Genomic DNA, 17,625 nt, shown 5'->3' on the forward strand with positions numbered 1-17,625 from the left:
GCGGGAAGGTAATGGCATTCCATGCAGTCATGCTGGTCACATGATCTTGGAGACATCTATGGACAACGCCGGCTCTTCAGCTTAGAAATGGAGATGGGCACCACTCCCCACAGTCAGACATGACTAGACTTAATATCAGGGGAAAACTTGACCTTCACCTTATGCTCAGTTGAGGTGAGGACAAACATACACATATTTATGGAATGCAGCTTCCATTAACCAACAACAACTAGAGAAAAAGGAGTTGGCAAACCTTCTTTTCCCATTTCAGGAAAGACTGAAAAGCTCATGCGCATGTTATGAGTGCATTAGTGTTGCTGGATCATTACCATTACATTTATTAGAACATGCCACATGTCTGATGACCGAGCTTCCTACATTACAAAACTACATTTTATGTTTCTTTACTCAGTCACTAATGATTTTTCCTTATGTCTTCACTACTCTTGAATTATTAAAACATAAAACTTACATAAAACATTTTTTTTTGCTTTACACACGCAATATTTGGGAGTTTTGAAAAATAAAGGGTATTTCAGAATTATGGATTCACTTTCAAAGCAGTATATTTCACAATGAGAACATGTTACAATTACACAAAAAGTTATAAATTCTTGAATGTGCTATCAAGTTTTACTAACCATTTTGTGCCAGAAACAAATCTTTAACAGTAACTCTGCAAATGGAGAATATTTCATTAGGCCTTATGTTGTGGAGTGGCCATCTTGCCACTCCATGACATGAAGGGTTTGGGGCTGTTTGTGCATTAGGAGGGATATTTAGCAGAAATTATTTGAACCCTTTCAAATGGTATGGGTTTCATTCATGGGTGTTTCATGGTTACAAAGATAACAGCAATTTCAGATTGGATCCATCTTTTTGAAATAGCTGTAAACATTCCAATATACCACTAAAAAGTACAAAGCTTAAAATTTTGAATGGTATGAATTTATTAGAGAATCATAACTGGTGAGAAGTAGACTTATTATTGAAACCAGTGAAATAATGCAGTTTTGCAGCATCATATTCCACAGCCAAACAAAGTTGATGATTTGTACTTGAGCTGATGATAGGAAAATTCCATTGTTTTGATCCATCGGTTAGTAAGCATTACAGGATAAAAATAAATTGTAAAAGTCATTAGTTTTCCCCACTAGCAGAGTCATTGACTGCCCATATCTGTTTTGTATCTAAGTGTTTAAAATGAACTACTTTCTATTCTTGGTTCATTTTTTATAGATCACATTTGCTTAGATAGCTGTGAAATTACTGCATGTCTTTTCAAGTTCACTTAGGCTGTTTAATATAGATTACTGTGGGCAGGCTGTATGTAAGATGACCTGACATACTGTCTGCCCCAGTTTAAGTCTTCACTTTAACTGATATAATACTGATTTTTCATATTTATTTTACATATAATGTATGCATGTTTAGCTTTTGCAGTTTATTCTTCTCTCACCCCCACAGTAATATACACAAGCATAGAAGTAGCAATATATTTTGAAGCACCAACACAATTAGCAATTTTCAGTATTATATTAGCACCTGAACAAAATTTCATTGAAAATAAACCAAGAAAATAGCTAGGAATCTCCCCAAGAAGAGGTGAAAGTTAAAATTTTCCCCATGTTAACATATGGAGTCAAGTAGGTATGATAGGAGCCCCCAGTGACACAATGGAATAAAACCTTGTGCCAACAGGACTGCTGACCGAAAAGTTGGCTGTTCGAATCTGGCGAGTGGAGTGAGCTCTCATCTATCAGCTCCAGCTCCCATTGCAGAGACATGAGAGAAGCTTCCCCCAGGATGGCAAAACATCCAGGCGTCCCCTGGGCAACATAGTTGCAGATGGCCAATTCTCTCACACCAGAAATAACTTGCAGTTTCTCAAGTTGCTCCTGACACGAAAAAAAAGTAGGTATGATAGATGCCACATTTTTAGTTTTCTGATGAAAACATCTGGCCAACCTGCCACATTTCATTGTGGCACCATATTGATCAGTCATATGCTACAGGTTTGCAATAAGGAAGAACACACAGCAAGCATATGAAAGTAGAAAATCCACTTACAGAAGGAGCATCAAACTGTCATGAGTTAAAAGACCAAATTCCTTATTCTGCGGATTTCCAAAATTAATGGGATTCTTCACCAAACAAGACACAACCCAATCTCATCTAGGAGTCCCCAGTGGCGCAATGGGTTAAACCCTTGTGCCAGCAGGACCGAAGACCAACAAGTCAGAGGTTTGAATCTGGGAAGAGCGCAGATGAGCTCCATTTGTCAGCTCCAACTCCCCATGCGGGAACATGAGAGAAGCCTCCCACAAGGATGGTAAAATATCAAAACATCTTGGCATGCAAAGTCCTTGCAGACAGCCAATTCTCTCACACCAAAAACAACTTGCAGTTTCTCAAGTCGCTCCTGACACAGAAAAAAAACTCATCTAAATGAAACACCATCTCAATTCCCAAACTGTGATGAAACATTCCTTTTGTAAGGTGTATATTATTGAATATTTATGGTATATAATAAATATTCATACCATGCAATAGCACCAAATTGCAAGAAAGCCCTTTGTCCATTAAGAGCAAAGACCTCAGAAGCCTAAACCTCACTCAGTAATTACTATATTTGGCACATTCTGTGCCTTAAGGCCCTTGAGGCAGGCACCCTATGGCTCCTATTTTTTGAGAATAACGAACTATAATTTGGTTACTGGAGAAAAGAAACAGGACCAAAGACTGCATCAAGGGATTCTTATCTCCATACTCTCAAATATTTCTTGTTTAAGTCTGAGATTTTATACTCCTGACTTCGGTTGTCTGGAAAACTAGTAATTCAAAAACTCTCAGTACACCATGTGTGTCCGAGTTAAGAAGTTATATAAAAGAGCAATTGCTATTAAAAAGTCATTTTTATCATATCTCCAATGTATGTTTCAAATTCTCTAACTTGTGTTCCACTTACTAGCATGGCACTTAATTTGTTTTTAGATACATGGCTGCATACAAGGTCATACTGCAGTCGATATCATATTGGCACAGAAAATTCAGCAGTGGGAAGAATAGGAAAAAATATTAGAAAGCATTACACACACAAAAATGGATTGAATCTGTTAGAAAAAAATACATTTTGTTAAGGGCACAGTTGGATGTCACAGCTATAATGTGCACCGCTGAGGTTTTAGCTTCTCTTCACAAGCCAAACTTCATTGTGTCTGTTGAGCAATTTGAATGGACTATCATAGCCAGCACTATAATAGTTCTTTTCTTGAAAAGATCTCCCATCCCGCCTCAAGCTTTCAGCAAGAGCCAGTATTTCTTCTTGGTTCTTCTTCGCATTGGCAAATCCTCCAAATGATCTGTTAAATAAATAAAAAAAGCCAAGTGCCATTAAACATTTGCCAAGTAACTATCCAAATGTCTGTACTGAGCCTATTGAGCCTGTGACAAGGAAAAGCTAAGAAATCCACACAAAATTAGCATTCAAACCCAGTATTGGTAGAAAGTTTTCTGCAGATGGACAAAAATTCTAATTATTTAGTATGCTCTGAAAGAATGATATCATTGAGACTTCAACTGATTAGTGTTTCTTAGGCAAGGAAAACCCAGAAAAGGTTTTAGCTGATCCTTCCTCTGAAATATGGCCTACAGCTCCTAGTGTTCATTGGTCTCTCATCTAAGTACTAACCAGGGCTGATCCTGCTTAGCTTCCAAGTTCAGATAACATCCGGTACCTTCAGGATATTTATGCGCTTTAAAACAAATTAGTGTGAAGCAGATAAGCTGGTGATCCTAAGGATCTGTCTTTACAGCTTCCCAGCAAGAAATGTCTTGATAGGGCTCAACTTCCTTTTATCAGCATGTATGTCAGAGCCCCCTGGTGGCGCAGCGGGTTAAACAGCTGAGCTGCTGAACTTGCTGACCAAAAGATTGGCGGTTTGAATCCGGGGAGCAGGGTAAGCTCCCGCTGTTAGGCTCAGCTTCTGCCAACCTAGCAGTTTGAAAACATGCAAATGTGAGTAGATCAATAGGTACCACTTCTGCAGGAAGGTAACAGCACTCCATGCAGTCATGCTGGTCACATGATCTTGGAGGCGTCTACGGACAACACCGGCTCTTCGACTTAGAAATGGAGATGAGCACCACTCCCCAGAGTCAGACACGACTAGACTTAATGTCAGGGGAAACCTTTACCTTTATCTTATATCAGTAAGAATGTGTATAAATACAGGAGTAGTTGTGCTGACCAAAAAAAAAAAACAAAAACCAAATTTCATATTGTGATAATGGACTATCAACAGCATAAAAATGTTCCATGCAATGGTGTAAGCCACTCTATAAACCAGTTCTCTCAAATGCTTGTTGCTAGATCTACATTCAGTTTTGACTTGGGCAATCATTTCTTGGAAGCACTATTATAGCAAACCAGCATCTCTTTAGAGAAATTATATGCATAGCCAACTGGTAGGTAAGAAATCCTAGCAATTACTGTGGGCTGGTACAATGCCTCCAAATTCCACTTGTGTCTGTTGTAAATTCTTGAGCTATTTTTGAGCCTGACCACAAACATAAACCAGAACCTATTACTGCAACCACAATACGACATTATTAAATGTGTAACAAGTACACAACCAGACACAGTGCATACATCTGCACTTGCTCTTTGCTACTCTGCAATGCCCAGTGTAGAACGCATCTCACCATGGATGTGGATGTGATCACAATGGATGTGATCCTTAATTAGACATGCCGCAATATTACAGGATGTCTATGCCCTACACCACTGGAGAAAATATACTGCTTAGCCAGTATTGCACCACCTGACATCTGTCAGGAAGTAGCAGCCTGTAATGAAAGGATGAAGGCATTGACATCTCCTCTGTTTGAATATCAGCCAGCAAGCCAATGCCTTAAATCAAGAAACAGCTTCCTAAGATCTACAGAGATACTTGAAGAAACATCTCAGAAAGCGAGAGTCCAAAAGTGGCAGCTTAAAACCCAGAACCTCAATCAGTTGCTGATACCAGATGAGAAACTCCCCCCTGGGCACACAGAAGACTAGGCGACTTGGAAGGTGCTGTACAGACTGTGCTCTGGCACCACAAGATGCAAAGCTAACCTTAAGAAATGGATGGGGCTACTTCAATGCAGTCTGAGCCCTGTCACATGAACAATAGAGGACCTTCTTACAGTGACACCAGAGGCACTCAAAAGTGACCAGCTTCTGGTCAAAGGAAATGTAATATATTGCCAAGTTTTTAACTTTGTTTGTGGGTTTACTATATATTATAACAGTATTCTCAATTCACTTCTGACACAATAAATAAACAAACAAACAAACAACAAGTACTGGGTTCCAAATCATATTTCCAAGGAAAGGGGATGAGGAGTTTAAAATACAAGAAAAAGATCCCTTTGAATTTGCCTTAAGGTTTCTCTTTTTTTAACCAGGGTAATGTGCTGAATAATAATTAGGATTTTCACAATTCATAGCAATGAATCTGGGAGATGTTTTTAACCAGGTGTTCGAACATCCATGGATATTTCTTAGCCTTCTTGTTAGTAGGGCTATGGTATCTTCTTGGAGAGGGACAGGCCACAGAATTCAGTATCCAAATTAAACATGGGCATGTCATAATACATCTGCTTATCTTCAAGGCATCACACAATCCTTAATGTAAATATTGACAAAATAGATTGTGTCTGAATAATATACTGTAGTATCACCACAAGGTGGCAGACAGATGTTAGAATACTTCTTTTTTAATGAAAGGGGAAGTGCCCCCCCCCCCCCATTTTTGATTCTTCAAAATCACTTTGAATTCATAATTTCATACCTTCATTGTAAAAGTATAATGCATGCATTAATACACATTCCTTAATTTTATATTATAATTTATGATGTGGGACGATACACTCATTGGGAACAGTGAAGATCTACAATTGCTGTCTAATTGATATCTTCTGAATGAAAAACAAACAAATGTGTGTTTAACCATAAATTTTGAAATGTTTTGTGGAACTGGGAACTTTTTTCCTGTTTGCTTTTTAAGGAAGGTAAAGACACCAGCCTACAATGTCAAGAGTGTCAAAAAGCCTCAACCAGAAACCATGGGTATGTTACCTTCCTTGAGGGAATTGCATTGGTTGTTTATGAAATGATTATGTCCGCTTTCAATTTCTCATTAGTATAGGGCAGTGGTTCTCAACCTTCTGAGTGTTGAGACCCCTTAATATAGTTCCTCATGTTATGGTGACCACCCCCAACCATAACATTATTTTGTTGCTACTTCTTAACTGCAGTTTTGCTACTGTTATGAATCATAATGTAAATATTCTGATATGCAGGATGTAGTTTCATTCACTGGACCACATTTGGCACAAATACCTGATAAGCCCAAATTTGAATACTTGTGAGGTTGGGGAGGGATTGATTTTGTCATTTGGGAGTTGTAGTTGCTGGGATTTATAGCTCACCTACAATCAAAGGGCATTCTGAACTCCACCAGTGATCGAATTGAACCAAACTTGGCACATAGAACTCCCAAGAGCAAGAGAAAATACTGGAAGGGTTTGGTGGGCATTGACCTTGAGTTTTGGAGTGGTAGTTCACCTACATCCAGAGAGCACTGTGGACTTAAGCAAGGATGGATCTGGACAAAAGTTGGCACAAATACTCCATATACCCAAATGTGAACACTGGTGGAGTTTGGGGAAAATAGACCTTGACACTTGGGAGTTGTAGTTGCTGGGATTTATAGTTCACCTATAATCAAAGAGCATTCTGAACACTGCCAGTAATAGAATTGGGCCACACTTCACACACAGAATGCCCATGACCAGCAAAATAAATAAAAATACTGTGTTTTCTGATTGTCTTTGGTGACCTGTCTGACACCCCCTCACAACCACCCCAGGGGTCCTGACCCCCAGGTTGAGAAATGCTGATATAGGGTGCTTTGTCACTAAATTTCAGTGACAACCTGCACCATCAATTTCTAGTGTGGGTTAAAGAAACACTAGTTTTACTCCTGCTTTTTAGTTTTACTCTTGCCTTTACACTTTTCCCATCCCCACTTTAAAATCATGGAAGCTTCTGCTCAGCTTCACACCATATTATGAAGACTAATACAGATGTATGATTATGGTTTGTAAAGACCCACTGGCATATAGTTACCTGACAAATACAATAATTGATGACCTGGACTCAATGAAGACACCTGCCTCCAAGGGTTTAGGGGGATTTTGTTGGTGTTGAGATGGTACATAAAAGGACACAGTTGTGGTTGACTCACAGAATGGGCCGGCACCTGGCTGCACAAAGCATGTCACTGGAGCAGTCATATCTATTGTCTCTCCTGAAAGAAGCAAAATGTTACCTCCTGGAAAAAACTTTTAAAAGAGACTTTTCAAGCAAGATTTGCACTTCTCTCTTAGCTCAAAGAGCAAACAGTAATAGCACCTAATATATCATTTGAGATCAAAATGGCTTTATCCTCAAGTACTGACAGCTTTAAATATACATAATGCTTGCCATTCATCAAATGCAAACAAAGCCTTCATACCAAGTAAGACTGCTAGTTTTCTAGCTCAATGTCAGAGCCATTGTTCAATTCTACCCCTCTTTTCTTCCATTGCACTCAAAGTAAGTCTGTGGTTCTCTTCTTCCCCACTTTATCTGCTCAAGATGTCTGTTGGGAAGCTCAAACAAAAGCCTGGCCAAAATCACCCAGTTGAGTTTCATATTGGCTATAGGTCTCCATGTCTAAAAACAAATGGTATAGGAAAGGTGTCCTCAAATCTGGACTTCCAGTTAGTTTTAGATTCCTTTATCTGCCAGGTGTTTGTATCAAATTATGCAATGAATTATAGCAGCCCCATGAATTAGCCGAAACTTTAGAAGAGCTAGATAAAGGTCTGAACCTATTTTGGGATAGAGATCAGCACAGATCAAACCTGGAATAGATTTGCCACCTCATCAAAACTCTCACCCACACAATTTATGCCTGAGGCCTTAATATCACTCAACACTGCATCTGAAGAAGTGGGTTTATCTCCATGAAAACTCATGCTAAAATAAAAGTTGTAAAGGTGCTGCTACATTCCTTTTTTCCAGCCCCCTCCCTTCCTCCTTTTGATGCTGCAGAAAGGGCTCATACAGCTGCTTTGAATACTGCCCTGTGCCACTAACTATGTTAGGCTCATAATTAAGAACGGGTTGCCCACCTTCTTCTCAATTTGCCAGAATTGCTACTGCCCTTGATCTGAGAGGGTCAGACGGTCTAATACGGTAAGTATCAGCAATAGATCACCATAATTATCCTGTTAATTCATTTGCTCATACTGGGGTAGCCAAACACAGGCATGGAATGCCCCAGCCACTGCTGCACCTCAACCAAAAGCCATGACTCAAACTAAGGAGCCCTTATCTGAGGAAAGCAGAAGGTTCATTTCTAACAGATGCCACAGAAAGCCTTTCATAACAACAGAATAAGTGCAGAGTAAGAACATGCACTCCTTATACAAAGATAATTCCAATATTCATCAAAAATTATTTCCAGAAGGCTCCAAAACATCCTTATCAATTTTATTGTTTATTTATTGATGATATGGGTATGATCCATCCCCTTGCTCTGTGCTGATAACCACAAGGAAAGGTTAATGGGGCAGTATCCAGACTAAACTTGCATAAATCCAAAGTCGGACATGTCTGGACTTAATGTCAGGGGAAAACCTTTACCTTCAACTATACTGTTTTTTATTGATGGCATTGAATTGTTGCCAACACTGTGAACAGCCCTGAGTCCCCTTTGGGGTTGAGAAGGGCAGTATACAAATACCACAAATAAATAAATTTACAAATGGCAAATGAGGAAATGTGGAAAGTAATGGAAATGGAAAACACAGTATGGTAAGCATCCATTTAACAGTGGCTGCAGATAATAGTTAAAAGATGGAAGTCAGATTTCTACATGTAATGTATATAATACAGTGTATGTTTACTAAACCTATCAAATCTCCTCTGAACAAACTGTGCCTAGAAAACCCCATTGATAGGATTGCCATATGCCAAAAAAGATGTGAAGACACACAACAACACAACAATAAAAACAGTTGCAATAATGAGGATGAAGATAATTATGCCACTGTCAGCTTATATGGGGAAACATGGGTATAAACCAACAAGTAGAACATTACAGAATATGTATAACCCTATTTACTAATTTGCCTGAATGTATGGAGCTCTAAAAAGCAGGTGGGGATGTGAGGAAACGTCAAAGTCCCCGCTCTTTAAATGTCTCCAGTAACATACTAGATGTTTGCATAAAGGTATGCAGAAGGCTTTGAAAACATATTCCAGTGAATGCTGCTATGACTTGAGAACCCAGTCTTACCGGTATCCTGTTCACAGGTGCTCTGCAACTGTGTCCAATCAAATTGGTTACAATATGTAAAACACTGGCAGAAAAGCACACTTCATAATGTTTGCTTCCACTACATCTGCTACTTTGAAGCCACAAAATTATATTCTAATACAAGGCGAACCAAACAAATCATACCTCTGTCATTTTTGCCCTTAATATAGTTAAAGAGCTTTGTGAAGCCAGTATTGATAGCTGAATCCCAGTTCATGGTTGTAACAGATGTGCTCACCCATTTGGCTGGTTCATACTGTCGAATTTCATAATCAGGACCCTTGACAAAATACAGAAAGTAAGTCAAGATATTGTTTTCTCAAATATAAGCACTTATTCACAGATTCATATGAGGCAGAGAAAAGCAATTATTATTACTATGATTATTATAATATTTATATGCCGCGTTTTCTCTCTTAAGAAGACTCAAAGCAAGAAAATGTGTTTCTTACTACTTCAGTTCAGATGAAAGAAATGACTTTGCACAATACACTTTATTACTGTGTTGTTAAAAATAACTTTTTGAGAAATATCCAGAGATTGTAGCTAAATTATGGACTTTTAAAAAAAACACAAGCGATTTCTGCTATTTTGGACAGGAATCATCTTGGTGATTTAGTCTGATGTATCTGAGGGTTTCACCAGCCCCAATATTTTTTCAGGCAAGGATTTTATGCCTCCTTCTGAAATAGTTTTTGTGAGGTTGTGCCATGGCTTCCACACTGTGCCAGATACAGATCCACCCCCAAATCAAATAGCCGCTCATTGGTTGTGGCAGGAGAATACTGTTGCGTTACCACCCAGCTGCCAACCACAGCCTTCCCAGACACCCCACCAGCCTCAACAGAGCCTCCAGTGGTGCAATGGGTTAAACCTTTCTGCCGGCAGGACTGAAGGCTGACAGATTAGAGGTTCGAATCGAATGTGGATGAGCTCCTTCTATCAGCTCCAGCTTCTCCTGTGGGGACATGAGAGAAGTCTCCCACAAGGATCAAAACATCTGGGCATCCCCTGGGCAACATCTTTGAAGATGGCCAATTCTCTCACACCAGAAGTGACTTGCAGTTTCTCAAGTCGCTCCTGACATGTTAAAAAAAACAAACAGCCTCAATAGGCCAAAAATATAAGGACCAATGGTCTGGGAGGGCTTCCTCCATTTCCATTCATGGGAACAAATATTGGCAGCTGTAATCTTATTTTGGAACTGGTGATTATGGCAGGGCATTCTCTGCCCCACCAAAATCCGCAATTTGGCTTAAGGGATGCCAAATAGGTTGAATCACATACAAAGCTTTCCTTGCTAGCACTTCACGGTTTCTTTTGCACTTTACTCTTTGCATAGTGTCCATTCTCTTTGCCTAGTGCCATGGAGCACTGCCCCAATATGCATTACATGGCACAAACAAGGCCACATCTACACTAACCTTTTAATGCAGTTTCAAAGCAGTATCGAAGAAAGTGATCTTCCTGTGCAGATGACTCCTTAAGAAACCCTGGAACCAGTTTGAAGCCCGAATGGTGATTATACAAACCACAGCGCATTAAGGTCTTTCTTTCAAGCATTTTTCTGGGAATTTGTTTTCTGGCTACCACAGTTTGAAACTAACTTTGAACGGTCAGTGCAGAAGGGGCCCAAACATAGCATCTGCTGGAATGCTGTCCACATGGCAGTCAGGGATCTTTTCTAATGAGTCAGGAAACATTTTCTCTGATACACTAAAATCAAGACAGGTATCCCCCCTGTAGTAAGCAGCAAGCATCTTAAGCAAGATGCATGTATATAATGAGGGGGTGGAGAAATTGTGGTGAACAGCTTCAGGAATGGCCACTCCCATCCCTCAGCATCTGCACATGACACAGCCACCTTACCCTGCTTAGTGCCAGGGTGCTCCTTATGAAAGCACATTACATATAAATACATAAGGAAGGAGGAAGGACACCAGAACGTGTCATTGAATGAAAAATTATATTGAATTACTCCACTAAGGTGACACACATTTGGATATGTGCAATATATTCCTGGATCATCCAATGAAGCCTACAGTTGCTTGAATGGGAAACTGGCACTGGTGGTGCAGATATTATGGTGACAGCTCTATTGTTTGCACTATTCATGAACCATTCATACATGAAGTCCTAGACCAGCAACATGCCATCTAGTGTTCAAATCCTGAAAATTCGTCCTGCAACTTGGTTTCAGAACTCAGTCCAGGTACAAGCAGAAAGTTGAATGTATTGTCAAAGGCTTTCATGGCCTGAATCACTGGGTTGTTGTAGGTTTTTTGGGCTGTATGGCCATGTTCTAGAAGCATTCTCTCCTAACGTTTTGCCTGCATCTGTGGCAAGCATCCTTAGAGGTTCTTTGGCATACATGCAAACCTCCTCTCTATGAACCTGTCTTTAATACTGGTTAAAACTCCAGAACTTTAAATACACTTCACCTCATTCGATCCTAAGATCTACAGAGATACTCGCAGGAAAAACACAGCAAGCAAGAGTCCAAAAGTGCAGGTTAACACCTGGAACTTCAATTAGTGGATGATACCAAATGAGAAACTCCCTCCCGGGCACACAGAAGACTGGGCAACTTGGAAAGCGCTGAACAGACTGCGCTCTGGCACCATGAGATGCAGAGCTAACCTTAAGAAATGGGGCTACAAAGTGGGGTCCACAACATATGAGTGTGGAGAAGAGTAAACCATAGACCAGCTACTACAATGCAACCTGAGCCCTGCCACATGCACAATGGAGGACCTGCTCACAGCGATACCAGAGGCACTCCAAGCGGCCAGCCTCTAGTCAAAGGAAATTAAATATGATGCCATTTTTTACTTTGTTTGTGGTTTTTCTATACATTATAACTGTATTCTTAATTGACTTCTGACACAATCAATAAATACCTGGTTGGGCAGTGGTGTCCATTTGGGCATCTCTAGCCCAGAAGAGAAGAGTGCTTGCTTAATTGTCTTCAGCATCCTGTCGAAAGGAAAGGAAGAGACAATGTTACAAAGCCACCCTCTGTGCTTCGGGACGCCTGTGTAGGCTGGCACCACGCTCTGCAAAACGCAGATCAGTATCTACTACTGGTTGATTAGGATGTACTCATGGGGTATCAGAAAGAGATTGTGGCCAAATGGATTGAACAGAAAGAGTTTTGTTTAATGACAAAAATGGTGTCTTGTTTCTTTCTTTCTTTTGTATTTTAAGGATCCATATATAGGGGAGGCCAAAGTTGGGGGGGGGGGGGGGAGGGGGTAGGAACAGACTTTGGTGTGACAAGGTTGTGAATTCAATTCTACCGTGAAAATATATCCTTGATTCTTTGTGTGTTTAGACCAGACATGGACAAACTCCAGTCCTCCAGATGTTTTGGACTTCAACTCCCACAATTCCTAACAACCTACTGGCTATTAGGAATTGTGGGAGTTGAAGTCCAAAACACCTGTAGGACCCAAGAATGCCTGTGCCTGGTTAAGGCAGACTACTGCTAAACTCTCTCTTACACATATCTGCATCTGAGCTCTGTTCATGCATCCTGATAGTTAAGGTGCATCTACACTGTAGAATGAGTGCAGCTTGACACCACTCAAAGCCTGCTATAGAATCCTGGTTTTTGTAGTTTTACAAGGTCTTTAGCCTTTTCTGCCAAATAGTGCTGGTGTCTCGCCAAACCATGGCTTGCATTGCATGGTGCCATGGCTCTTAAAGTGGTGTCAAAATGCATTAATTCCAAGTACAGATGCACTCTTACTCAGGCTCAAAGATGCTATGGGATCCCTTTATTATTACAGGATCCCTAACACAGCTATAGGAGCCACAGTGGCACAACAGTTAAACCATTGAGCTGCTGAACTTGCTCACCAGAAGGTTGGTGGTTTGAATCTGCAAGATGGCATGAGCTCCTGCTGTTAGCCCCAGCTCCTGCCAACCTAGCAGTTCGAAAACATGCAAATGTGAGTAGATGAATAGGTACTAACTCGGCGGGAAAGTAAACGGTGCTCCATGCAGTCATGCCGGCCACATGACCTAGGAGGTGTCTACGGACAACGCTGGCTCTTCAGCTTAGAAATGGAGATGAGCACCAACCACAGAGCCAGAGATGAAGGGGAAGCTTTTACCTTTATCTCTGTGTTTGTGTTTCATTGTTTCGAGGCATTGAATGTTTGCCTGTGTCTGTATATGCTGGAATATACAGACACAGAAAAAAAGCTTAATGGTGTAACATTAGATGTTGACCGTTTCCACTACCTTGGCAGCCACCTCTACACAAAAGTCAACACTGACACTGAAATACAACACTGCCTGAGCTTTGCGAGTGCAGCATTCTTCCGAATGAAGCAAAGAGTGTTTGAGGACTGGGACATTCATAGGGATACCAAGGTGCTTGTTTTTAAAGCTATTATCCTCCCAACCCTGCTATATGCCTGCGAAACATTGACTATCTACAGATGTCACATGCAACTCCTGAAATGATTCCATCAGAGTTTCCACCGAAAAAAAATCAAAGAATCAAAGACCACCAGCACTGAAGTGATGGTCCTCCGCTATCAACTCCGCTGGACCGGCCACGTTGTCTGAATGCCTGATTACAGTCTCCCAAAGCACCTACTCCACTCTGAACTCAAGAACGGGAAATAGAAATTTGGTGGGAGGGAAAAGAGATTCAAAAATGGGCTCAAAGCCAACCTTTAAAACTCTGGCATAGACACAGAGAACTGGGAAACCCTGGCCCTTGAGCACTCTAGCTGGAGGTCAGCTGTGACCAGCAGTGCTGCAGAATTTGAAGATGCACAAATGGAGGGTGAAAGAGAGAAACGTGCCAAGAGGAAAGCGCATCAAGCCAACCCTGACTGGGACCGCCTTCCACCTGGAAACCAATGCCCTCACTGTGGGAGAACACCGCCAAGACACATCACTTGGAGGACCATCATCCTCAGACTACGAGGGATCACCTAAGTAAGGAAGTATGCTGGAATCCACCTTGAGTCCCCGCGGGGAGATAAGCGGAATATAAATAAAGTATTATTTAAATCCTTGCAGACGGCCAATTCTCTCACAGCAGAAGCGACTTGCAGTTACCTAAGTCGCTCCCGACACCTAAAAAGAGCAGGTATGTGCAAACTTTGGCCCTCCAGGTGTTTTGGACTTCAACTCCCACAATTCCTAACAGCCTACCGGCCTACTGTCCAAAACACCTGGAGGGCCAAAGTTTGCCTATGCCTAAACAAGAGGTTTTGCACCTGAAAAAGCTGGAGAAGAGAAAGACATGCAACCGACTCAGCCTTTCCCCTCCTCTTGGAAAGAACTTCTGGGCTTCTCTCTCTCTCTCTTTCACACACACATACACAGACAGGTAGACAAGCAGAGGCACCCAACTCACCTACTGGCTAGCCTCCCGCCTCGTTTTCTCCCGGTCTCGTTTCGAAGCAAGCCTCTCTCTCCCTTGCTTAGTTGCTTTCCCCTCCCCAGAAAGAAACGTACATAAGGCCACTTGGGGCAAACAAGGCTTCGCACTCGGCGCGCGCTCCCAGGCGCAGGAAGGCGGGGGCTGCTGCCTCCACAACAACCTGAGGGGAGGGAGGGTCTATTTGCTCGGTAAGCGTTGCCATTGGGCGCTCCCTGATTGATTGACAGCCGCGCACTGGGGGCGGGCTCAAGGCCGCCCGGGCTGTGGAGCTGGGAGGGGGGCCTGTTCCTTCGCCCCTCAGTGGCGCTTGGTGTCAGACGTCTCTTGTTGGGTTGGCACCGAGGCCCAGCATGGGCATGGCCGAATGAGCTCATGACATAGTCTCATATCCCCCAAAGGGGAAGGGAGGGGGCAGCCATGAACAGGGCTCTTTGTGGCCGAGAAAGAAAGAGAGAGAGAGCATGCTCCCCTCCTCTTCCCTCTCCCTCCCCCGCTGCATTGCATTCCCAGAGGAGGGCTTGTGTAATGACCCTTCTCTTCAGGAGTGGTTGCAAAATGCGCGGGGGTGGCCTCCTTGCATTCTGCTGAGGCAGCTCTTCGGATGCGTCTACACTGGAGGATCTCCTACGGTCCCATACTCTTGAGCCATGGCTGCTAAAGTAGCAATCTGCAACCATTCTGCCCTTTGGGTTGTTGTAGTTTTTTCGGGCTGTCTGGCCATGTTCCAGAAGCATTCTCTCCTGACGTTTCTCCCGCATCTATGGCAGGCATCCTCAGAGGTTGTGAGGTCTGTTGGAAACTAGGATTTTTTTTTTATCGTGTCAGGAGTGACTTGAGAAACTGCAAGTCGCTTCTGGTATGAGAGAATTGGCCGTCTGCAAGGACGTTGCCCAGGGGACGCCCGAATGATTTGATGTTTTTATCATCCTTGTGGGAGGCTTCTCTCCTGTCCCCGCATGAGGAGCTGGAGCTGATAGAGGGAGCTCATCCGCCTCTCCCCGGATTCGAACCTGCAACCTGTCAGTCTTCAGTCCTACGGGCACAGAGGTTTAACCCATTGCGCCACCGGGAGCTAGGAAAATGAGGTTTATCTGTGGAATATGCAGGGTGGGAGAAAGGACTCTTGTCTGCTTGAGGCAAGTGTGAATGTTGCAATTGGCCACCTTGATTAGCATTTGATGGCCTGACAATTTCAAGGTCTAGCTCAGGGGTCCTCAAACTAAGGCCCGAGGGCCGGATGCAGCCCTCCAAGGTCATTTACCCGGCCCTCACTCAGGGTCAACCTAAGTCTGAAACGACTTGAAAGCACACAACAACAATCTTATCTTGTTGTATTGTTGTTGAGGCCTTGGCCTTTGTAAGCCGCATCAAGTCCTGTGGGAGATGCTAGCGGGGTACAAATAAAGTTTAATAATAATAATAATAATAATAATAATAATAATAATAATATCATCAACCAAAATCAGGCCCACGCTTCCCATTGAAATACTAATAAGTTTATATTTGTTAAAATTGTTCTTCATTTTAATTATTGTATTGTTTTAAAGTGTTTTTTGCACTTCAAATAAAATATGTGTAGTGTGCATAGCAATTCTTCCATGCTTTTTTCAAATTATAATTTGGCCCTCCAACAGTTTGAGGGACTGTGACCTGGCCCTCTGTTTGAGGACCCCTGGTCTAGCTTCTTACTGCCTGGGAGAATCCTTTGTTGGGAAGTGATTTGCAGACCATGATTGTTCCTTGCCTGTAATTCCCCTGTGTTAGAGTGTTGTACTTTATTTACTCTTATAATTCTAGAGTTTTTTAGTATGGGTAGCCAGATTTTGTTCATTTTCATGGTTTCTTCCTTTCTGTTGAAATCTTTTACTTGTGTTACTCTTTTCTGAATATACAAAGGACTAATCTTCTGCTGGTCTTCATGCATCATTATTTATATAAATACAAATGTAATGTTCGTTTGTGGGATTAACATAACTCAAAAACCACTGGACGAATTGACACCAAATTTGGACACAAGACACTGATCAGGCCAACGAGTAATCATCACTCATAAAAACACTGAAAAACACAGTGACAAAAACAACTCCAACCCCAAAAGGCTGTTAGGAATTGTGGGAGTTGGAATCCAAAACCCCTGGAGGGCCAAAGTCTGCCCCTACCTGGTCTACACTGTAGAATTATTCCACAGCATTAGGCCATGGTAGTTAAAGGGGCCCCATAGGCCATCCAGCCCAACCACTTTTTGCAGCAAAGGAAGACACCATCAAAGCCCTCCTGACAGATGGCCATCCAGTTAGAAAGAAGCCCCAAAGGCCATCCAGTCCAACCCCCTTTGGCCCCTTAAATATGTTAGTGTGTGTCTGATCATCCATCTACCTACCTACCTATGTTCTATCCATCTACCTTCTCTTCAGTCTATCAATGTCCATTCCATATGTCTCTCCTGTCTATTGTTTCATGCCTGGAATCCCTCTGTTTTCTGAGGGCCACAGCATCGCATGGCATGGGACGGCTACTCTATCATAAATATACAGTGGGTCCTTGGTATCACCTGGGGTTTGGTTCCTGTACTCCTCCATGGATACCAAGGTCCATGTGTGTTCAGTAAAACCGTGCTCTTAAAATAAAATAGCAAAATCAAGGCTTGTTTAAAAGTACTTTAAAAAACACTTCAAGCTGTGGATAGTTAAATCCATGGATACGGAATCTGTAGATATGTATGGTGGACTATCCACTGGTGTTATACTGAGGTTTGACAAAATCTGCATCCCATATAAGATACATAGGGGATATTTTGTA

At 41.9% G+C, this 17,625-nt stretch overlaps 1 protein-coding gene across 1 annotated transcript; it reads right to left on the reverse strand.

Annotated features, from left to right (window-relative positions):
* Nucleotides 1-926: 926 nt before the first annotated feature.
* On the reverse strand, nt 927-15,287 carry HEBP2 (heme binding protein 2). The gene is made up of 5 exons (XM_060753457.2): nt 14,800-15,287; nt 12,320-12,395; nt 9,564-9,699; nt 7,181-7,361; nt 927-3,362 (listed from the first exon to the last, which is right to left on the reverse strand). The coding sequence occupies exons 1-5, from the start codon at nt 15,198-15,200 to the stop codon at nt 3,185-3,187; spliced, it is 972 nt and encodes a 323-aa protein (XP_060609440.2). The 5' UTR covers nt 15,201-15,287; the 3' UTR covers nt 927-3,184.
* Nucleotides 15,288-17,625: the final 2,338 nt, after the last annotated feature.

Source organism: Anolis sagrei, chromosome 1 (assembly GCF_037176765.1).
Source record: "Anolis sagrei isolate rAnoSag1 chromosome 1, rAnoSag1.mat, whole genome shotgun sequence".
NCBI lineage: Eukaryota > Metazoa > Chordata > Lepidosauria > Squamata > Dactyloidae > Anolis > Anolis sagrei.